This window comes from Leptopilina boulardi, unplaced genomic scaffold (assembly GCF_019393585.1).
Source record: "Leptopilina boulardi isolate dan_hultmark-lab unplaced genomic scaffold, ZJU_Lbou_2.1 LbouV2_327, whole genome shotgun sequence".
NCBI lineage: Eukaryota > Metazoa > Arthropoda > Insecta > Hymenoptera > Figitidae > Leptopilina > Leptopilina boulardi.
Window position 1 is genome coordinate 917,418 of NW_026137893.1, and position 25,208 is coordinate 942,625.

General features: G+C 22.3%; 1 protein-coding gene across 3 annotated transcripts; it reads right to left on the bottom strand.

Annotated features, from left to right (window-relative positions):
* Window positions 1-1,517: 1,517 nt before the first annotated feature.
* On the bottom strand, window positions 1,518-24,378 carry LOC127284983 (bromodomain adjacent to zinc finger domain protein 1A). 3 transcript variants are annotated; one of them, XM_051310730.1, is made up of 15 exons: window positions 23,818-24,378; window positions 22,397-22,535; window positions 21,442-21,656; window positions 20,118-20,328; window positions 19,157-19,377; window positions 18,322-18,995; window positions 15,644-16,123; window positions 15,034-15,527; window positions 13,244-13,726; window positions 12,719-13,015; window positions 12,254-12,483; window positions 11,725-11,900; window positions 10,878-10,994; window positions 6,485-6,836; window positions 1,518-3,076 (listed from the first exon to the last, which is right to left on the bottom strand). In XM_051310730.1, exons 1-15 carry the CDS (start codon window positions 23,928-23,930, stop codon window positions 2,782-2,784), a joined length of 4,497 nt encoding a protein of 1,498 aa, XP_051166687.1. In that variant the 5' UTR covers window positions 23,931-24,378; the 3' UTR covers window positions 1,518-2,781. The 3 variants fall into 3 exon arrangements, with proteins under 3 accessions (XP_051166687.1, XP_051166688.1, XP_051166689.1); XM_051310731.1 differs by having other exon boundaries at window positions 1,518-3,064; window positions 23,818-24,377; XM_051310732.1 differs by lacking the exon at window positions 10,878-10,994 and having other exon boundaries at window positions 23,818-24,377.
* Between the last annotated feature and the right edge of the window lie 830 nt (window positions 24,379-25,208).

Here is a 25,208-nt window from a genome sequence, read left to right on the forward strand (position 1 = left end):
ATCATAGAATATAGTTTTAGGTTCCAAAAATATGTCGAAAAAAATTAACACCACTAAAAAACTTGAATTTTTATTGGTTTAAATTTTACTGTTACTATAAAATTCAACTTTTTCCATAATTTTTATTATTTTTTATCGGACATTTTTTTATATCCTTTTTTTATGGTTCTGTAAAATTTAATTATTGTCAGAAATTTAAAAAAAATTTCAAAATCTTAAAATATTAGAAAAAAATAAAATGTTTTAAAATTCAATTTAAAAAATTTTAACTGTATCTCTTCTACAATTCAATTATATTTATATTTTTTTTAATTCACTTATTTAAAAGAGTTTTAAACAATATACGTCTTTTTAAGTATACTATTCAGATCTTCTTTATATCGACTATTTAACAAATTTTTCTCTAAATTAATTATTTTTAATAATTTTAATGAAATTCTTCAAAAATTCAATTATCTTAAATTATTTTTAATTAAAAATTTTATAAAATTAAACAATTGTTTACAATTTAAAAAAAATAAAATAAAATTAGGTACTAAAAATTTTAATTTAAAACCTTTTAAAATTTATTATTTTAAAAATTTTCCATTTAAAACTTTTTAAAATTTAATAATTTCAATTATAACTCTTCTGAAATTCAATTATTTTTAATAATTTTTATAATATTCTTCAAAAATTCAATTATCTGAAAGCATTTTTCAATTAAAAAAATTTTTAAGTTCAATTTTTATCTTTATTTTTTAATAAATTCTTCAGCAACAGAAATCACCAAAAAATTCCAATTCAATAATTTTCAAAAATTTTAATTTAAAAAGTTTTAAAAATTTAATTCTTTTTTTTAAATGTCAACTGTAACTCTTCCAAAGTTCAATTAATTTTAATATTTCTTTAAAAATTCAATTATTTACAAAAGTTTCAAATAAAAACTAAAATTAAATGGTCAAAATTTTTTTACTTAATTAAAATTTTAAAAATTTACATCTGCGATCCTGAAATATTCGAAATAAATTTTCTATTCCTATAAAATTTTGTTGAATTTGAAGAAAAAATGATAAATTTTTTAAAAATGTTATATATTTTTAATTTATGTTTAAAAATAAATGTTTTTTTGTAATTTATACAAAATACATTTTTTAGCCCAATAAGCAAGTAATTTAATAAAAATTAAAAGGTTCCAGAAATATTTATTCTCATTGTTATAAAAAAGACCATTTTTTATTAAAAAAAAAAAAATTAGAAGCTTTACCTTTTCTTCTATATTTGAAAAAAAATATATCATAGTCATAGTAAATAATTTTTAAATAAATGAATTTAATTAAAATTAATACTCCTAAATAAATATATATTAAATTCAAGGCTCCCTATCGAAAATATGAAAATATTTTTCATTAGAAATTTTCACTGTTTTTTTTATTTTTTCCTTTTTTTCTATTATCACGATTTTAGGTTTTTATTTTTTATTTCAATTTTTTTTTCATTAAACATACAATAAATTAATTGGGAAATGAATGATTAACTTGATTTTTAATACTCTTTATTACCAAATTAATCAAGTATAAAACATACATCGTTACAAATGATCGGCTCGATTGCGCTGTACATGTGAATGAATAAATGTCTTGTGTTTATTTTCAACTGCTTAGGTCCAGCCTGTATTTCGTTTTTCTTTTTCTTCTTCTTCTTTTCATTATTTTTTTTTAATTATTTATTTCTTTTTAAAAAAAATATTACTAAACAAAAGGCTGTTCTTTTAAAATTCTTAAGACAATAAAAACTGATTCTCTTTATTATTATTTATATTTCATATATATTTATATATATTTCTAAAGAAACATTTGCAAAAGAAAAAAAAATTATCTCACTTCTTTTTTTTTTTTTATCTTTCCATCAAAATAGGTGAATTCTTCACGTTAAGACAAAATCGTCTCAATTAAAAAAAAAAAACATACAAATTTTAAACAATCAGCTGACAAATATTGATTAAAAAAAAAAAAAAAAAAAAAAAAAAACGAAAAATTTAATAAATAGACAATAATATAAGCAATGTAAGATATATCTGGAACAATAATCTAAATTATTACTTAATGTGCAATAATAATAATAATAAAAATAATATTAATTATAATAATATTAATAATAAAAAATAATAACGGGACACATTACAAGGGAAAATTGATCGACTCCGATAATTTCAATGAAAAAATAACAAAGAACAATAAATTTGCTCTCTCTCTTTTTTACTTTTATTTTTACTGGAGTATTAATGTTGACAATTTCGCCTTGAATGCAATGTTTTTTTTTCTACAAGAACAAAAGTTCTGCGCTTTTTTTTCATTCCTTTTTTTCTTTTTTTAATACTGCATTCGTGTCCCAATAAAAATCAACTAAATAAACTTTATTCCTAAATATTTTGTAGCCAATCTAATTCTCTACTCGCTTGATCTAGTTTTTAATTTATATTTTTTGACATTTTATTTTTTGATTGTGAAATTCAAAAGAGGGGGGCAAAAAATAAATATTTAGGGAAAAAACAATGAAAATAATTACAATAAGTAAAAAAAAAACTAAAATTTCCAAAACAATTAAAATGAAAAAAGAAAACTGTTTTGAAAATTTTCGAAAAATGAATATAATTAATTTTTTTTTCTTTAATAATTGTAAAATAAAAAGTAGAAGTTTTTAAAATAAAAGAATTAGGTTCTTTTTGATTTGAGAGAATATACAATATTTATCGATCAAGCGTGTAAGTACTAGATGCAATTTTGTTTTTCGAGTCTATTTCTAGCTTTGTTCTGAGTCTTCATCGCTCGCCGCTGCATTATCATTATCATCGTCATTGACATCTTCTTCTTCTTGTTCTTCTTCTTCTTCCTCCTCCTCTTCCTCCTCTTCCTCCTCTTCCTCATCATCGACATCTTCGTCATCATTATTGCCATTGGTTTCGCTATTGTTGAATTCTTCCTCGCGTCGTGGCTTTTTTGCTTTACGAACATTATTCTCATCGTAATTTAAACCAAGATCCTTGCATCGTTTCTCAAAGAATTTCAGTAATTTTACACCAGCCCTGAAAACCGAACTAATCAAAAATAGGCAGTCGAATTGCTCTCCGTTATTATTCTCACGTGTTCGGAGGCCAAAGATTATTACAATTCACGGAAACAAAAAAAAAATTTTTCTGGCTTTTTAGATTTCTTTTTTTTTATGCACTTTCAAAAATTGTAATTTAATATTAATTCACGATTTATTAGAATAAAAACCTCCACCAGTTACAATTTTTTTTTTTTTATTGATATTTATTATTTTATAGAGTTTTGAGAAGGAGAAAAAATATTAAGTTTTTTTTTTTTAATGATACTCCAGAAACTCTAAACTCAAAAAATTGGTATTATTATTTTCTTAGAAGTAAAAACATGAGAAAAGAATTGTTTTAAAAATACCGTAAGGGTAAATTTTCGATTTAAAAATTAGCCATTGAAATAACAAAATTTATTGAAAATTTTATAAATATATTATTTTTCATGTCATCTTCTTCTCTTAATTATTTCGCAAAAAAAAAATCTTTAATTCGAAAGATTAGAAAAGACCTTTAATATGAATATTAAAAAATATTTTATCAATATTATTTTCAATAAAAATATAAATGATTATAAAGAAAAAAAATAGGAAATAATTCATTTTCAGAAAAAGCATTGTGTCATAGTTTTTAAAGAAATAAATAAAAATTTATCCACCAAAGAGAATTTTGAAAAAAAAAATTTTTTAATTGTAATTAATGAACGATAATAAAAATAATAAAAAAATATTTATTTATAAACATAAACGGACCTTAACGAAAAATAAAAAGTGTCCCTTCAAAAATATAAAAACTTTCTAAATAAATTATCAAAAAAAAGCATTCGATAAAAATAAGAAAAAAAAATATTCGGTGGGTTACAAAATTTCCAAAAGAAATCTATTTTCAACAAGAAAAAAAAATTATAAAATAAATAATAGTATTACCTAAACCTTCTGAAAGAAATTGAATTAAACAATTTTTTATTTTAAACATACAAAGAATGAAAATAAAAAAATCATTTATAAAAAAAAATTTATTTACAAAAATAAAAAATATAGACAACACATAATAAATAAATAAATAAATAAAAACAAATAAAGACATGAGAAAGAGACAACATGTAAATAAATTGACAATGAAGTGTGTATAACAAATTTCAAGAAGCAAATTTAATGATAAAAAGAATAGATTGATTTGAAAAGAAATTTTAAATAAGAAAAAATAGTAAAAAAAAACTTTTAATGAAAACAAATACAAAAAAAAATTTTAAAGAAATGAGAATAAAAAGAAAGACGAAAAAGATAATAAAAAAAAAAATTAAAAAATTAGAAAAGCAGTGTAGAAAAATTGATTTTTAAAATTACCTGCGACATGTAATTTTTTTCAAAATTTTTTAATAGTAAGAAAATAATAAATACTAATTATAAACACCTGAAGAGAACACCAACGTTGGTTATGAAAACTTGAATTTTATCTTTTTTTACAAATAAAAATATGTTCAAAAAAAATTTAACTTTCAATCAATTAAAATAGTATTATTTTTTCTATTTTTCAAATATAAACGAGCAAACAAAAATTTAAATTTTTTAATTAAATTAATTTCAAAAAATTTTTAAATTTAAAATTTACAAAAAACAAAATTAAAAAAAAATAAAATAGCGGCATTAATGCAGAGAAATTAAAAAGTTATTAATAGAAGAAAATTAAGAGAAAGAGAGAAAAATTTAAAAAAAATTGGATTAATTATCTTCTTTTTACATACTTTCTAAATAAGAAAAAAAATTATATGGTCCATTACATTATATTTTGTCAAAAATTGATCATCAACAACTAATTTTAAAAAATGATAATCGCCTGATATTCAGTTATTTCTAAAAATATAACCTGTTGATTTGCAAAAATTCAATTATTTTGATAAATTTTCAAAAATTTTATACGTATTTGTGTGCTAATAAATGTAAAAAAAAAATGAGTCCATTTGTTGTTGGAAAACAGAAATTTAGTAAGATAATTGTATGAATTTGAAAGAATTTTGATGATGAAAATTTTTTTCACATCACATTTAATTTCTTCGAATTTAGATTTTTCCTCTAAATTTCGAATTTTAACCGTTTATCTTAAACTGAGATTTTTATAGTATTTTAAAGTATAAATATTATTTCATGAAAGTTTAATAATTCAAGGTTTTGTTTTAAATGGGAGAAATGAATTTCCCATAAAAATCATTAATTAGAATTTTCATTTTAAAGAATTTTATTAGAAATAATTATTTTTTTTAGACGAATTTTCACTTTTCAAATCAGAATTTGACAGATTTTCTTTTTTAAAATAAATTTTTACAAAACAAAATTTTTATTTTTGTTTGGCAGAATTTTTTATTTATAGTCATTTAATTTACATGACTTTTTATTCAAAAGAATTTTAATTTTATCGAATTTTAATTTAACAGAATTCAATCGTATTTTATGTGATTCGATTTTTTAAATGACATAAATTCCAAATTCACCGAATTTTAATTTGTGTCCGAATTTTTATTTGTAAGAATTTCTATTTATACAAATTTTTAATTAATAGAATTTTTAAGACACCGAATTTTCATTTGTCCGAAATTTACAAATGGCCGAACAAAGAATTGACAGTAAGATTTCGGCGCAATTTTTAAAATTGACCAATCACGATTTTCTTGATAATTTCTAATTGGTCAATTTTCAAAAATTGCGCCGAAATCTTTCTGCCGATTGTTTGTTCGGTCATTTGTAATTTCGGACAAATGAAAATTCGACGTCTTAAAAATTCTATTAATTACAAATTCGTACAAATAAAAATTCGGTGAATTGGAATTTTTATCATTTAAAAATTCGAATCAAATAAAATTCGATAAAATGAGAATTCTTCTAAATTAAAATTCGATTAAATTAAAATTCTTTTAAATAAAAAGTCATGTAAAAAAAATTCCATCAAAAAAAAAATTGGGTAGCTAAAAATTTTGTTGTGTAAAAATTCGTTTAAAAAGAAAATCTATCAAATTTTAATTCGAATATTGGAAATTTGTCTAAAAAAAAAAAATTATTTCTTATAATTAAAGTAATATGAGAATAATAGCAAATCTAGGTTTATAACATTTTTCCAATACATTTTTTTAAATTACCTGATAATTCCCTGACTTTTGGCAACCCTGGTAAAATTAAAAATTGTAATAATTTTTTTTAAAACTAGTCGGCAAACAACTTTTTTCAAAATATAATCGAATGACTCGTTAATTTTTTGTTTTTAATTAATAAGTAAATAAATAAGAAGAGAGAGAGAGTGTGAAAAAAAAATGAAATGTTAAAAGACGAGACATATTTCGGTTAGCCATTGTATATATACGTGCGAATAGATCTCTGGCATCCGAACCCAAACCAGAGTCAAGTCGCACTAAACACTCACTTGTAAACAGGACTGTGCTCCTCATTATAAACATTACAGTTGTCAAAGACCAGTAAACAATCGGCAAAGAAATCATCGATTTCATTATAATCTCCATTGCCAAGTTTATATTTGATTGTTCCAAAATCCATTGGATTTTTAATAAAATCCTGATAGTCGGGCACCTCGTCCTTTGTAACTGGACTCATAAATGGCCATGAATCACGATGATGTGTTACGTCAGCGAGTAATTCTTGAAGTGTTGCCTTCATATTTTTCAATGAATTCTTCTCATTTTCCACTGGTTCCTCCGCAGAGCGTTTCGATGATCGCCTCGTTTGTCGTGGCTCCGTCTCTTCCGTGTTGCTAACGTCTATATTATATATAATAAATATCGTTCATTTCTATGCAAATATTTTTCGTAACAATTTCCTTTCACTTCAAAAAAAAAAAAAAAAAAAAAAAAACAAATCCCCCCACAAAAAAAACACAGCAGCAAAAGCTTTTTTATTCACAAAGTGTTAAGGTTCGAAGTTTTGGAAAAAAAAATTCCTGGACAATATTTTCATTAACAGACTAAAAAGTTTTTTAATTAATTATTCCATTGGGATAATAATTTTTGTAAGAAATTGCTTAGTTGATTCAATTATGTTTGAATTTTTAATTAAATTTTCTCTGCACTCAGAGAAAAAATATTATTTGCCTCAGAGCCAAATAAATATGTATTTGTTTCAAATAAATTTTATTTGGTTTAAATAAAAATTTGATTTGTGTTAAATAAAATTTTTTATTTCAAACAAATAAAAAGTTATTAATCTCTAAGAAAAAGTATTCTTTTTTATTTAACACAAATACATTTTTTTTGTCTCAAATATAAACGTAAATAAAATATTTCTCTCTGAGTGTGGAATGAATTTTTAATTTATTCATAGAAATTTCAATTATTTTTTTTTCTAACTTTTATTTTTCGATTGAATTTTTTATTGTAATTTCATAATTAAAAAAAAAAATCTTTTTCGATGAAATTCGATAGAGAGCCTTGAATTATTCATCAATTGATATATTTATTGAGCTATAATTAATTTGACGATAAATAACGCAAGCGAGAGGAGAGACAAAGAGATTAAAAGAGAAAGATAAGAAAATAAAATGTAATGATAATTAATATATATGTGTACTAATTTAAAAATTATTAATAAAAATATTTACAAAAGACATATATCTATAATATTAATAAAATCATGCTATTTAAATCTATAAATATGTAAATTGCAAAATTGTCAAAACAATTATCAATGCAGAATAAAAATTATTGAATGATAACAATATATGAAAATATTAATAGTAACGAAAGATATAGTAAAAAATTAATTTTTCCTCTAAAGAGAATAATTTTTTTTTTTCAATAGGTGTAGAAAACAATTTGAATTGAAAAAATAATTCTTCTTTTTCATAGAAAAGACAATATTTTTTTTAATTTAAAAAAAAATTCTTTATTTCAAAAGATAAAGAAAGTTTACCCCAAAAAAATCCTCCAATTTTGAATAGAAGTTTAAAAAAAAAAATTATTTCCTAAAAAGAATTTTATTTTTATCAAAAAATAGAAAAAGAAAACACGAAAATATTTTTATTTTCGAAAGTAGAATTTGAAAAAAATAAAATATTTATTTAAAAGATACATTTTTTAAAAATATTTATTCTTTTAAATAAACATTTTTTTTAAATTGAAATTTGAGAGAGACAAAGAGAATTCGTTGTTTAAGAAAGAAATGTTTCCCCTCCTCTCTGTTTTTTTCTTGAATCTTCAGAATTGAAAAAAAATGAATATAATCCTTTTTGTCAATATATTTACAATTTTTTGAATCCAATAAATGTCCACTATTGTAATATTAATAAATTATTTTTATAAAAAGAATTTTAAAAAAAACTCTTCGAACCCTACCACCGTGCAAATATATATGTATATGTAAGAGAAACATTAATATACCAAATTATTATTATATTAAAAATCTACTAAAACAGCTTTTAAAAATGGACATATTAGTATATTATAAAACCATTAATTAAAAAGCAGTGATGATTAACAAGCAACAGATATGAATAATTACTTTGATTAATGTAATATAAAATAATTATTAAAAAAAAATATATAGAATATAACTATATAAATATAAACAAATATAAATATTTATAAATAAATATACACATAATTAATCGTGAGTAGATCAAAAAATTGTGCAATCTAAAATAGTTATTAATATTTAACACCATCTTTCATAATTTTTATAACAATTATTATCTTAATTTATATATTATATTAAAAAATAATATATATCCTAAGGTGTCATAAATTTTTTTTTAATTGTTTCCGTACCTGTGACATTTAACTACAAATAGAAAAAAAATCAGAACATAATACATATATTACAAATATACAAGACTTAATATGTTTTCAAATACTTTATAATTATTTAAACAATTTGTTTTTTGCATAGTTTTGATTTTAATTAATTTTTTTTTCGATAATAAAACTTACAATTTTTTAAAATAATAATAGGAATACTTTTTTCATTTTACTGTTTTTCAATAGGAAAATAGTTTTTATTTATTAATAAATTAATTTTTAAATTCAAAGTAAATTAAAAAAAAAAACAGTAAAATTGAAAAAAATGGCGTTCTATGTTTATTTAAAAAATTGTAAGTTATTAGAAGAAAATTAATTAAAATCAAAAATATATTAATAACTGGAAAAATAATTTGAAAAATCAATAGTTACAATTCTGTACCTTTTTCGTTAAAATTAGACATTTTTTTGCAAGATTACAAAAAAAAAATTGCATAAAAGATAGATACGTATTAATTTTTTTAAATTTTTACTCAAATTCACAGGTACGAAAAAAATACTAAAAAAAAAATTTTTTTTAGACTGAAAATTATTCTTTGAAAAAAAGTCGATTAATTGTATATTAATCAAAATTAATTCAAATGTAAATTATTTAAATATAGTCAAATAGAATAAAAATAAAGATGAGATGTTGGAGGAATGGAAGAATATATATAAATTAAAAAAAGAATTTTGGATTGTATGTTAATATCTAAACGGGCGAATTAAATCAACAGCTTGGAGGAGTAATAAAAAAAGGAAAATTCCGGAGAAAACTACACCTATCGTTTATAAAATTGAGAATTTTATAAAAAAAAAAAAAATTAAATTCAAATTTTTAGGAAAAATAATAATAATAATTCAATATCTATCACCATATCACCATATTAATAAATATCATTATTAATTAATTAATTATTATTACTATTAATGCAAATAATTAATCATTAATATAAATATTAATATTTCTTTAAATATTAGGTAAATAATTTAAACATTTAAATATTTAATAATAAGTTAATAATGATAAATTATTTGCATTAATAATAATTATTTTTAAAGAAAAGAAAATAATGTTAATATTAATATAATAACTATATTAATAACAATAAAAAAAATAATGCCAAATAGAAAAACCACATGGATAATTCTATTTCAAACTATTCCACCTTGAAAAGACGATCGTGAGCAAATTTTTTTAAAGGTAATTTTATTTTATAAAAAATAAATTATGATTCATATTTTTAATTATCCAAATTTCTATTTAGCCGAATTTTTTATTTAACCGAATTTTCATCAAGTAAAATTATCATAAAATAATTAAGTACAATTACTACAAATTTTTATTTATTTACATTCAGCAAAATTCCTTAATTAGCAAAGTTTCCATTTAACAGAAAATTTGAATTATGCGACATTTTTTTTTTAAAACCAAATTTCTATTTAGATTAATTTTTCATTTAATCCGATTCTCATTTAATAAAATTATCGTAGAAATTATATTGTAAAGAACAATTTTAATTATCGAAAACTATTATCAAGACGAATTTTTATTTAACAGAATTTTGTATTTTAACCATTTTCTATTAGGTGAATTTCTAAATGTCAAAAATTTTATCTTCGGAAATTATATTTCAAAACAAAATTTTTTTTATGAAATTGTGAGAAATTAAAAAAAAAATCTTAAGATCAATCGAAAGGTCGTTAAATTCTCTTTCGAAATAGTTTATAACATTTTATGAATAATTTCTTTTTTATAGAATAAAATTTACTTTAAAAAAAAAAAAAAATCTGCTCGCGATCGTCTTTTGAAAATAGAATGGTTTGAAATAAAATGCTCCACATCATAAATTAATTATTTGTAATGAGAAAAATGATTCTCGTGATGTTATGGACTTTTTTAATGTTCGTTTTTGAATATAATACCATTTTTAAAAAGACCAAAAGACAACAAAAAAAAAAATAGTTTTTAGGAGGCAAAAAAATAAAATGTATTATTGATTGTATGTGCAGAATAGAAAATTGACATACAGCCGTCCCAATTTGCTGAATCAGTAGTGAGGAGGCTCTTGGCGAATCCGTGGATTCGAGAGCGAGCTGCTGCTGCAGACGACCTCTCCGTCTCTTTATCCCTCTCTCGCCCCCTCACTAACAACATACCCAAATCTACATCCAGTCTTCTTTCTTTTATTTCTTCTATTTTTTCTGTTTTTCAATTTCTTTTCCACAAAACTGAACAATTTTTACTCGATTTTTTAAAATAATAATAATAAGAATAATAATAACAAGGTATCTAACAAGTTTAAGAAAAAAAATTTACTGACATTTCCATGACTTATTCTAAGCTTTTACCCTTTTACATGTAATATAAATTAACGGATTAAAATAGCTTATAAATTAAAATATTTCCAAAATTAAATTTTAATAGGCGTTATTTACCTAATAATTTCACAATTCAAATATTTACTAAAGTAAATACTTTATAAATAAAAAATTAACTCAATGTATGATAATTAAAAAAATAAATAAATAATTAAAAACAAAAATGAAGAGCAAATCGAGTAAAAAAGTCCAGTTTCTTTAAATAAAACTAAAATATTAAATACTGAGAATACATAAATTCACGCACCTTGATTAACTAATTATAAAAAATAAAATAATTATTAAATAAAGAAGAAAAAAAACAAGTAACAGAAATATAAATAATACGGCCAAGAAATATATTTTCTTTTAAGAACTAATATTTTGCCCATTATCAAGAGGATTTTAATTTAGTTTCCTTTTCTTGAAACGTTATAGGAAGTTTTCAAAGAAAAAAAAAGGAAGGAAAAAATAATGTTTTTTTTTTAAATAAAAAAAAAATTAAAATCTTACTTACCGAGCTTCAAACTTGTATTGTATTTCTTTGTTTTACAAGTTTTACACCAAAATTTCCCCCGTGGACATCTTGGTAGAGGTGGATCGAAACATTTCCAATGCCTACTCATTTGACACGTTTCACAGGTTATTAATTTTCCACCAAGTGAACATCCTTGACAAACTTCGGATTTATCACTATTAAAAGGAGAAAAATAGATAAATTATTTTACAAGTATCTAATTACATTAATAATTTTGTAATAATTAATCATTCAATTTTAGAAGATATATTAATTGTTTTTTTGCTGAAAAGATAAAATTATATTTTTCTGACTTTAATTAAAGAAATCGACAATTTTCTAAATATCCTAGTGAATGAATAATTGTTTTCAAAACTAAATTATTTTGTAAATTCTATTATTTTTAATATCGTATTTAAAATGAATTATTAGCCTAATAAATAATTTAAAAATTACTTTAAATTATGCACACACACACAATGATAATAAATTAATTTAAAAAAAAAGAAATTATTGAAAATAAACTTACGATTCTTCGTCACTGTCTTCCTCCATAGTTTCATCGTTATTTAACTCTTCATCACCGACTTCATCCTCACTTCCTGGCACCCTCTTGGCACGATTCTGTCGTGTTTCTTTGGTTAATACTGTGTCCTCCTCAGGCTCATCCTCAAACTTTCGCCTCTTCTTAGCTTTTTCCTTTGGTTTAACTTCTCGCGGTTTACACGTTGTACAGAACCAATCACCTTCAGGTATACTCTACAATAAAACACAAGAAAATTTCCATAATTATAAATTATATTTCAAAATAAAAAAAAATTAATTTAATTTCTCTATCAATTTAAAAAGATGTCAAGTTTTTAATACAGACAACACAATATCTTATCTTTTAAAAAATAAAAAAATTTAATTTCTTACAGTTATTGAATAAATACAAAAAAATTATAGAATAAATAAACTAAATGATTGAATAAATAAAATAAATTATACTGACATTTAATTTAGGTTTCAAGCAGTAAAGATGGTGTCCCTTGTTGCATCCATCGCAGAGTAACATATTTTCGGCGTCCCTGCGTCTTCTGCAAATTCGACATTGAGCGTTCAATGCACTTTTACCCCAAGCGATACTATTGTCCAATGTGCTCAAATGAACAAATAGTTGAGACCAACTTGTCGACGACATCAACGAATGTTCCCAACGATCTCTCGCCTCTTCACTTGACCATTTTTTATCCTTTTCATCGACTCCCAGAGGTTTTTTCAGGTACTTTGGTTCAATGGCGTGATACACCTTTAACAAAAAAAAATAGATATTTTTCCATTTTCTCGCGAATACATTTTTGTCCAATTTTTATATTTAATTTTAATTTATTATTATAATTTTTTATTATATGAATATTTTTGATCATTTTTTTTCGTAAAGTACAAAAGATAAAAAAAAATTATCCAGATAAAGTCGACAATATGTTAAAATGTTATCAGATAAATTTTTTAAACTTATAAAATAATAATTTCTTACTTGTAAAATGGCGCACGCCATTTGTCGAATAGCCATTTGTTGTTTTGCATCAGGATGCATTTCATCTTCACCAGGTGATCCTAAATATTTTCCAGGATCGCGATACGTTTTTGTACCGACACTACCAACTTCTGAATCCGGTGTATTTGGCCTACTATTTCGTGATTCGTGTTTAATTTTATCTAATGTCGAATGAACAGCCGCTACATCAACTTCAATTTCAGTTGAACCATAAACAAGTCGATCACATTGTTTATCATAATTACCCTCTTGTATCGATTTTCTCCACGAATCGCGATCAATTACTTTCAAGAAACCCAAACAGCCAATTTTCACTTTATCCTCTAAATCAAGAACATAATCTCTCAATGTTAATTCAATTACATTATCCACGTCCATGTCCATTGGGAAATTTAAATTTGTACTTTCCAATTTTGGTTTTTTCACATTTTTATTCGACGACTCCTTTATTGGCTCTGTAAACTGTTTGAAAAAACCATAAATATCACATTTTTTTTTATCCAGAAACCACTATATTTAAAATGAGTTCATTTTATACATATTTTTATGTTTACAAGTAAAATTTCAAACTTTTTTTTTAAATTTTCCCTAACATTAATCAATTAATTTAATTTTAAGAAACAACGCATTATTAATTCAAAATAAAATAACTAATAATTTTTTTAGATTAAAGAATTTTTTTTTCAATTATTTCTAATATAAAATGAATTTTGTTGATTTTTTCGAATTGAATTGAAGTTTTGTTAATTTACAGTAAAAAATTACTAATTTTGATTAGTTTATTCTTTATCTTTTAATTTATGAAAGATTTTATTTTTTGCATTAATAGGCTTCATAGTGATGCTAAAAAATATTTTAGGAGAAATAGGGGACCAAAATATTTTAAATAGTAATGGAATTTTAGAAAAATTTTAATTAAGAAATGTTTTAAATAATTGAATTTTTGAAAAAACTAGATTAGTTTTTAAAAATAATTAATTCAACTAAAGAATTTAAGTTGAAAATTATTGAAATTATTGTAAATTTGAATTAATAAAAAGTAATAACAAAATTTCAAACAATAATTGAATTTTAGACGAATTTTGAATTAAAAAATGTTTAAAATAATTTAATTATTGAAAAAAAATTAATAAAAATTATTGAAATAATTAATTTACCAAAGAATTTTTGATAAAATTTTTTAGAAATAATTCAGTTTTGAAAAATTTTCAGTTAAAATTTTTGGAGATTTTTTATTGAAATTATTGTAAATTAAAGTTAATGAAAATTATTAACAAAAATTTATACAATAATTGAATTTTAGAGAATTTTAAAATGTAAAAATTCAAAATTAATTTAAATAATGTAATTTTTAAAGAACTTAATTGAAATTTTCGATAATAATTAATTTTTGTAAATTCTATTCTAATTAATATTTTTTTGAATAATTGAAATTTGCAAAGATGTTTATATTATTTTATATAAAAAAAAGTCATATTTATCTAAAAAATGTTTTTAAAAGTCGAAGAAGTCACATTTTATTAAAATAAATCGAAAGTATTAAATTTTTCTTTGGATAGGCTTTGATTGATTTTGAATCCTAATTCTTTGATTACATAATATTTTAGATATTTATTTTTTTTTGTGAAAAATAGAGGAAATTTAGAGAAAATATTTCAAATATAGTACTTTAAGAGACAAATAGAAGATGACTATAAAGCCTGTTTTTTTTCTATTGATTTCCATTTATGAGGGATTTTATTTTTTTGTATTAAATATTAAATACTCACAACTTCTGGATTGAGTTTATTTCTTGGACAGTCCTCGATAATTTCGGCAATATTTGATGTTTCCATAATAAGATTATTGCGTAATTCAGCCTCGCGATAACCGCGTTTACAAAGACCATTAATCACTGCTTCAATATCGTCACGGGTTCCGTAAAAATTCCATTTTGCCTCCTGTCGTTTACAATGAACAGGACATTCTTTATCGCCAGTACATGCCATCAATGATTTTCTCAAATCATTTATTTCAAGTTTTATTTCTTTCTTTGGACTTGCATCTTTACGCGGTGATTTTAATCCATTTTTCTCAACAAAACCAACTTTTTTCGGCGATTTTTTCGATTTTTTAAAACTATTCTCCTTATCACCGCATTCGTCGTCAAATTTATTATGTAAATAATTATATGTTCCTTCACGAGTTTGTAATTCAGGAATGAGAAATGTTCCACCTGGAATGCATGTTCCTGGCCACCATTCGTCATTTTCCACAAATATTCCTGTTGAGAATTGTTTTTTTTTGTAATTTTCAAAATATAAATTTTATTTCAAGACAAATTTAAAAAAAGGGATTTAAAAAAAAAAATTAAGTAAATAAAATATAAAAAAAACTTACCAGGAATAGAGAGAAATCTCCAATATCTTCGATGAGCACGATCCGATCCAAGTAATACCATCATTTGATCATCCCTTGAGGCTTGTTGAAGTTCCTTGAGTTTGTTGTCATATTCCTCGCGTTTCTTTTCCTCCTCACAATTGCCACGCGTTACTTTTTTTGGTTTTCCCTCTAAAACCTCTTCAACTTTGCCCTCTTTCTCGCGTTCCTTCATTTTTTCGCGTTCCTCTTTTTCCTTCTTTTGTTCGGCAATTAAAAATGATTTTAATTCTCTCTTTGCTTGAATTAATTTTTCATATCTCTCCTCAATTACATCGCGTATCGAAGCGAATGTCAACAATTGATTTATAAGGCATGTAATTACTTTTAGTCTATCGTCAAGTTCAAATTCACAAACATTTCTGTGACTCAATATTCGTAAAATTCGCGCCTCATTCATTCTCAAGAGAAGTGCCGGATCATCGTGATTCGTGTAACCACCTAAAAAAATCAATTAAGAAAAAAAAACATATACAAACAATAAAACAGCATTTGAAAAAAAATGTTCACCAAATTTTGAGAAATATAATTTCTAATTATTTGTTTAAAAAAATTAGGAAAAGAAAACGAAATTTTAATTATTTAAAATAATTTCAAGAAATTTCCAAATTTTAAATATTGCTTTTAAACAATAATTAATTATTTAAAACATTGTTAAAATAAAAATTCTTTAAAATTAAATTATTTTTGTATAAATTTGAATTTGAATCGATTGCGATCAATTGAGATTTTCAAAATATTTAATATTATTTTAGAACATTTTAATAATTCAACGGTATTTTTTTTAATTTAAAGTGATTTCAAAAGGTTGTCAGTGTGAAAAATAAATCCAAGAAGAATTCGAAGTCTTCAAGGGTCGCTGAACAATATAACAAGTTAGTAGGAAAAAAAATTGTCGAAAAGTAATAATTGGTGCATTTTTATTAATGAACTAATTTACTTGGTGTCTACTAAAAATCTGAATTAAAATTCCAGGACTTTTCCAGGACTTTCCAGGACAAATTTCTTATTTTTCCAGGACATTAAATTGGATGACTTTAAGGAATAAAAAAATTTTTAGTTTAACTATTGTTTTCAGAAATTATTAAAAAATTAATTAATTACTTAAGTAAATTTTCATTTTACTTATTTAATGAATTTTTTTTTAACTTGATTGACAAAATTAGAAATTTTTGAAAATTTAAAAGCAAAATATAAAAAATTCAAGGACAAAAATTAAAATTCCAAGACTTTCAAGGACATTCCAGGACATTTTTTCAAATTCCAGGACTTCCAGGACTGGTAGACACCCTGAATTAGTAAGTGAAGAAATTGAATAAAAAAAAATTTCCATAAATTAAACGAAAATTCCATGACATTTTAATGATTTCATTAATTAAATATGAAATTCTATGAGAATTACAATTTCATGTTTTCTAGCTGTTGCACAATGGTCGGAAATATTAAGAAATATATATTTTTTTAATTAAATCCAATATTTTATTAATAAATAATGTAAAAAATAAATATTAAACAAATAATTAACTAATAATAGTTTAAGAAATTATCTTTATGATTTTAAGAAAAAAAAATAAAAATACAAATAGGTCTTTTAAAAAATTAAAAATAGAAAAAAAATAAGGAGAATATTTACAATTGACTTATTGTTCTGCACTGATTGATTACTTTATTATTTTATATTATTATATTCTTTTTTTTTCTCTATAATCCGGTCTTAGATCAACTTTAAGGCGCAAAAAAGTTTGTTTTAGTAGATTTTTTTATTTTAATTAAATTTAATTAGTTAATAAATATTTTACTTTAAATAACTAATGTTATTAAATATTAAATCCATTTAATTAATTCCTTAATATAATTATGTAAAATTTATTTCGAAAATTTCAGAATAGAAGACATAAATTTTTTATATTTTAATTAAGTAGAACGAATTTCTAAAAAAAATTGACAATTCAATCTTAGAGTTTTTATTTGAAACTTTTTTTAATTAATTGAATTTTTAAAAAAATAATTTAACTTTGGTTGAGTTATAATTGAAATTTTTAGACGTAATTAAATTTCAAAAGATTTTGTTAAATTTCAGACAATAATTAAATTTTACAGAATTGAAAATAATTTATCAAAAAATTTTAGATAACATTTTTTAAAAGTAATTGAATTTTCAATGATTAACAATTCACATTTTTGAACATAATTAAACTGCAAATGATTTTAAATTGAAATTTTTGGTGATGAAGAATTTATTAGAAATTACAGACAAAAAATGAATTTCAAAAGTTTTCAATTGAATAATTCTTTCAAATAATTAAATTTTTAAAGAATATTTTAAAAGTCATATTAAAAATAATTGAATTTCGGAAGAATTATAATTGAAATTATTAAATTTCAAAAAGTTTTAGATGAAAAATTTTAAAAAAATAATTAAAATTTAAAACATTTTAAATTGAAATTTTTGGTAATTTAATTTAATTTTTTTTTTAAATTGTAAACAATTGTTCTAAATCATAAAATTTTTAATTGAAAAATAATTTAAGATAATTGAATATGTGAAGAAGTTAATTAAAGTTATTAATAATAATTAATTTAGAGAAAAATTTTAGTTGGAAATTTGTTAAATAATTGAAATAATTTTGTTTTGTTACCTCGTTGTGAGAACCTCCATTTTGACGCGACTTCACCAATTCGACCACCGGAACTTAAAAGATGTAATCGAAGAATTTCACTTAATGTCACATGATCGAGTGTGAGTTCCGAGAGTGAACATCCCTGATGATTTTGACACCATGTTGATGCCATTGTTGCAAGTTTTGTTGCTTCAGCCATTGATGGTACACCATGTTCAATGTTAATATCGTCACTTAAATCAGCTGCATCAGCGTGTATTTCACTTTCTTCTTCGGCTTGAAATTTAAAAATATTTGCAAGAAGAAGTTGTAATAAATCACTGAAACCACCGGCAGTGTCTTTAATCATCATTGCCTTCTCGAGTATTTCAAGATTTAAACCACCTTGAAAATATGTATTAACTTCGAGTTCCTCGTAGAAAAATTGTAAAAATTCCAATATCATTGCAAAATCGCCAAATTTTTCATTTGGAATTCCACATTTTATTGGCACTGCCAATGGAAGTGGTGCCAAATCCTCACATTCTAAATCGTCCTTTAGTGTATTCCATTTTTTCACATAGGCTGTAAATGCCACTTGTTTTTGTTTTTCCTCTTTTTTACGCTCCTTTCGCTCGCGACGTTCCTGTTCTTTTTTCTCCTTCTCCTCTAGGGCGCGGGCTTTTAAATCCTCCTTGAATTTTCCATTAACTCTGCAAAAAAGAAAAAAACAACAATTTATTTGATTTAAATTTTTCAAACAAATGTATTTTTTTTTATTTCTTCGCCGTTTGCAATAAATTAAATTTAACGACAAAAATATTCTAGTTTGAGGGCAGAGATAATTGTAATAATAATAAAAATGAAAACAAACCTTGGTTTTCTTTGTTTTTTCTCAACAAAACCGCTGTTAACTTTTTTCAATGGATTCGGCTTATCGAATTTTCGATGTTTGGAAACGTCCGCAGTGACAAATTTATCCATAGAAGTTTGTTTAACGATTCTTCTCGGTCGTGGAGTGAAATCGGGCAAGGAACCATCGAATATTGTATCGAATCGTACTTTAGCGACGCCATATTTTTGCAGGATACTTTCCTGTAAAAAAATGAAAGCAAAATAAATAAACAAATTTTGAGATTAAAACATTTCTTTCATTCTATTCTATTCTAAAAAAAATATAATAGTTATTTAAACTGTATTACGGAATTATTGAATTTTTCAAAAATCAATAATTTAAAAAAAAATATAAATATTGTTAGACAGTTTTAATTTAAAATTTAAAAATGTTATTTTCTTTGATTAAAATATAAATATTTCCTAGTGCTTGAATTATTAAATTAATTGTTTCAGTATTTATTAAAAAAATGAACTTTTGAGAAATGTTACGTAAAAAAAAATTTTTATTTAAATTTTAAAAATAGGATTTTTCAATTTTTTAAAAAGAGATCATGATTTTTATCAGTTTTAATCGATTTATAAAAGAAAAAGAGTCAGAAGAACTTCTTTAAAATTATTAAAATTACTTCACTTAGGGAAAAAACTTTAAATAGAAATTATTATTATTATTATTTAAAAAATAGTTTAATTTCAGTAGTCCAAATTTTTAGAATTTCAAGAGATTTTAAATTTGAAAATTTTGTAAATTTCAATTAGTCAAGGCTTTTTTTTAAAAAGAATTTTAGTCAATAATTGAATTTTAGAGAATTTTAATTGAAAATTATTTTAAATAATTGAATTTCATTAAAATTATTAAAAATAAAAAACAATAATTTTTAAATATTTTCAATAACTTTGAATGATGAAAAATGAAATGGAAACAATTGATTTTCTCTCACCTTAACGACCCAAACGCCATTTGTACTTTGTTCACAAAGATGTTTAAGAAAAATCTTGTTCCTTTCCCTTCCGTATTGCTGTTTCTTTCTTCTCACTTGGGAAGCCTCGACAGTCATTGTTTGTGTTTCATCTGAATCACCACAGTCCAATTGTTCTACTTCGTAGCGAAATAATTTCGCTGGTGGATTTGGACTTCTCTCTTGTGGATTGCTGAAAATTAATAATCATTAATCAATTTTATTTATGTTTACGACACATAAATATAAATATGTGATTTTTTACATGCAAAAATTGTGTTTTTTTTAAAATCTCAGTATAGATTATAAATTATATGTTTAAAAAATTTTTTAATTAAAAAAAAATTTAATCACTTCAAAAATGTTATCAAATAAAGAAATTTAAAAAAAATAATTAAATAACAAAATAATTATTACAAAATTTCATTTTTAAATAATTGAATTTTTTTATACATTTGAATTTTATAATTAAAAATTTTGTTTCAGATAAAGAAAAAAATTATAAATTATATTGAAAAATATTCATATTTGACAAAAAGTTAATTAAAAACTATTTCTGTGTTTGTTCAATATAATTTTTAATTTTTGAGAATTCGCTTTTATTTTAAAAAAAAAATCAATTCTTAAATTTCGTCAAATTTTGATTTTAAAAAGAAAAACAAACTTTTAACGTCAAAGTAGAACAAAAATTGAGCACAATTTATCATAAATTTTATAATTTTTAGAAAAATTTCCCTGATTAATTAAAAAAAATTCTGATTTCCAGGTTTTTCCTGATCAATGTTAATTAAAATTATTATTCATCAATTTTCGATAACTTTAACATTATTATTTTTCTCATGTCAATAATTAATATTAATTATAGTCCTATTAATATTCAGTAAAAATTTGTTTTTCTTTAATATCAAATTATTTATCGTATTTATTACACATACGATTGAAAATTAGTCAATAATTGAAATATTGTAACAAGAGTTGCTAACAAAAATTTCATTATAATTTTCCTTAACTTCCAGACAATATTTTATATTTTGAAAAAAATGAATTATTTAAAAAAAAATTGTGATCAAAAATTTTCTAAAATTTAATTATTGTGTGAAATTTGTATTTGGGAGTATGAATTTTTTTTTTACTCCTGAATACAGGAGTATGAATTTACAAAAAATTTTAATTTAAAATCGCCTGAAACTCAAATTATTTCTAAATATATAATCTGCGTTAATTTTGATAAATTCAATTATTTTGATACATTTTCGAAATTTTTTTTAAGAATAATAATTTATTATTTTCAAGAAAATGTAATTACCATCCATTTTCCACAAAATACTGTTTAATTTGTTGTTCAGTTGGTGCAATCACTTGAAGAACATGGCATTCGCACCATGAATCATCAGTAAAACTGGCTTCAACCATTTCGCCAACAAAATATCGATCTCTTGCATATTGATAAATATCTTCGAGCATCTCATTGAAAGACGTTCTATGTGATCTATTTGCCAGATATAAAATTGGAATTCGTAGCTGAAAAAAAAACAGACAAATTATTATTATAATTCCCCTCCTTAAATTAAAACAAATTTATGAAATATATTTCAAAAAATATTTCTTTCATTTTCATATAATAATGAAAATTGAACATTTTTTTCTCGTTTATTATAAATAAATAAATCTTTTGATTTAACAATATTGTCATTTATTTTTTCCTCAAAAATAAAGTTTTTTTTTCTATTAAAAAAATTTTGTCAAAGAATATTATAGATATTATAGATAAATTAATTAAATTTAAATTAAATAAATAAATATATACTTTTTAATCTACAAATTTCTAAAGAAAATTTTTCGTTTCAATACTTAAATTATTATAACGAAGCTGAAGTACGCAACATTTATGATAAACAATTTGTAAAGAAATAATTTTTTAAAATAAAATTTTTTTTTCATTTTTTGCCTAAAAAATATTTTTTTTTATCATTTGTTGATTAATGAAAACTAAAAGAAATATTTTTTAAGTAAAAAATTATAGAATTTTTCATTTTAAAAAATTTTTTTCTTTAAAAATCGTTTATCATAAACGTTGCGTACTTCAGTTTCGTATTATTATATTAGAATTCATTAAAAAGAAATTATTAATTATAATTAATTAAACTAATGTTATTTTATTAAATAATTAAATTTTTTCTTATTAAACAATTTCATTAACTTAAATTATATTGAAATTTTAGAAAATAAAAATTAAAAAATTAAAATTAATTCCAAATTACCTCCATTGGGAACTCTTTGAAGCTTCGTTCTGCATTTTCTTCGCTTTCCAAAGCTTCTGCATAGGTCAAACCAGATTTTCCCGTAGTGCTGCACGACCACACGAGTGAATTGCAAAGAATGATCCTCGCGCAAAATTCACTGAAATTTTAAATTTATTATGATTAAAATACTTCTTTCGTTACTAAATTTCACCAATTAACCTGAATTACTAATAACATGGTTTTTTTTAGTAATTTTTGTATTATTTTATTATTTTATTATTATTATTATTATTATTATTATTATTATTATTATTATGTAATATATGCTATAATATGTAATATAATATAAAATAATATTAGGTAAATATAATAATAATAATAATTATTATTATTTCTCAATTCAATTATGATTCTTTATCAAAAATGTTAAATTTCTTTTTATAATCAATTAATGCAAAAGAAAAAACTATTTTTCCAAATCGTTTCACAAAAATTAAAAAAAGAATTCCGAAGAAATCAAAATAAAAAAAAAATGAAAAAGAAATAATTACAAATTTCACAAATATAAAAAAAACATTAGAAATAATTGAAAATTAACAGGAAAAAAGAAAGTACTTTCTTTTTTATTATATTGACGAAAATCATATGGCTGAAAGTTCTGAACGTTCAAATATCAACAAAATCATTTTTTGGATCTATAAATATAATAAAATTACAACTATAATGAAAAAGTAAATTAATTCATTCAACATTTATTCCTTTAACACAAAAATCAATATTATATAATAAAATTTGAACCTAAATAACTAGTAAACAAATTTTTCGTTCATTGAACGTTCAGAACTTGCAAAACATCGAAAATCTCAAAAAAATAATACAAAAAATTGTTTGTAAATTATTTTGAAAGGGAAAAGTAAACAATCAAATTTCATTCATTAAAAAAAAACTCGTGGAACATAAAAAAACTTAACAGATTATTTAAACAACTTAATGTATCGTAACCCCAAAAATCACACACAGAAAAGAAATAGAAAAGACGAGAATCTTATCGACAAGTATACGAAGAAAACATATATATATATATTTCTATATCAATAAAATAGGAAAAAAAATTAGAATATTTCGACAGAAAGAAACTACAAAGAAAATTATTTTTTTATTTTCAATAAAAATTCCCCTTCTAATAATCTTGTAACAATCTTAAATTAAAAGAATCCGTTATGAAAATTTTTCCAATATCTCCGTCGATCAAAGCGAAAAGAAACAACAAAAAGGGCAAATTTCGGAGCAATGACAAAAGTCGTGAAAAAAAAAAGAAGACGCGTGGTTAAAGCGAAAAAGGAAAGCGCAACATTTCACAAACTAATGCAAATACTAATGAGTAACGGCGTAAAGAGGGCCAAGTAACGGAGTGATTAAAACTAAATGACAATACTTACTTATAGTCCTTAAAGATTTCGTTGGTCGCCTCACAATGATAGACCTCATCATCGGCCTTGTAATCCGTTGAGACGTGGAGCTTTTTAAAGGGTTCGTTGCGAAGCAGCGGCATTTTTCAAGTCCCTTTTTTGCCGCAGCTGCCGCAAATGATGTTTTTTTTTCCTCTCTCACCCACAAGAATCGCACAACAAAGTAACAAAACCGTTTTGTGAAATCGTTTCTCAACTTTGTGTGCGTGCCGCGAAAGACCACGTTCTGAATATATGCAGCCGAAAAAAAAAACGACTCACACACAATCGTTCACTTCTAACCGAACTACTATATATATGTGTAATACATATATACATATAACTCGATTTCTTTTTTTGACACTCAACTATTCGTTGCACATTAATAATTTCATTTGTTTAACATTCATCACTACATTAAACACACGAAAACAATGCAATTACTTGGAAACATGAACGTTTTTTTTAACTTTGCTCATGACAAAGCGTGATTTTTACGCGTTCTATGTGAGATGTGAAAGAAGCGCGCATTCACACCTGACACCATTTATTTCACAATTACTGCGCAATGAGATTTGCGCATTCAGAGAAAATTATTTAACCAATCATTGTGTATTTGATTCTTGGCGGTAAATTTAAATCACATGTATCATATTTGTATCTAGGGATTTATTTTACATTTTATAAATAAATTTCTAGTTAATTCTTAAGTTTTTGTGATAATTTTAATAAATTTTACAAATATTTGAAAAATGTGAGTCGTTTACGAAGTGAAAGAAAAGAAAAAGAGAAATTTTACTAACACATGCGCATTAACGATTAGGGTCACCATTTTTAAAACAGTTTTTAGGTTATGTTGGTATTGTAATCATTTTGTTATTTTTGCAAAGAATAAAATTATTAGTGCAACAAATCATGTGTGACTTTAAAATAGAATTAATTTTAAGAAATTAACTTCGAATTTTTTAAACAATCAAGATAAAAGAAAGTGTAATTTTTATTTACATGCAGCAATCGAATATTGGCGGGAAGTCGATAAACGTCGATTGTCAACCACGTGATTGAACGCGGGAAAAATAATGCAAATCTGTATTAAATTTAAAAATTGAATTAAAAAAAAATAATATTCAATTTTAAAATAACTGTAAATTAACTTTATAGCTTATTTAAAAATAAATTTAGAAAAAAAAAATTCAAAGTAAATATGATTTAATTTAATTTAATTTAAACTAAATATATAAATTTAAAATAAATAAACGATCAAAAAATAATTTAAAAATTGATAATTGTAACAAAAAAATATTAAATATAGAAAATAAATGAAAAATTTAGTAAATAAAATAAATAAAAAAACATTTTAGGAGAAAATAAATGAGTAGATA

Bases quoted from the DNA above. Each gene is read 5' to 3' on its own strand.
- LOC127284983 (XM_051310730.1), bottom strand. From the start codon at position 23,930: ATGCCGCTGCTTCGCAACGAACCCTTTAAAAAGCTCCACGTCTCAACG. The intron at 18,996-19,156 runs GTTTGTTTTCAT...TCTTTTTTGCAG, and splicing joins AAAAAACAAAGAAAACCAAG to AGTTAATGGAAAATTCAAGG. The intron at 3,077-6,484 runs GTGAGTGTTTAG...ATTTTTGATTAG, and splicing joins GAGCACAGTCCTGTTTACAA to TTCGGTTTTCAGGGCTGGTG.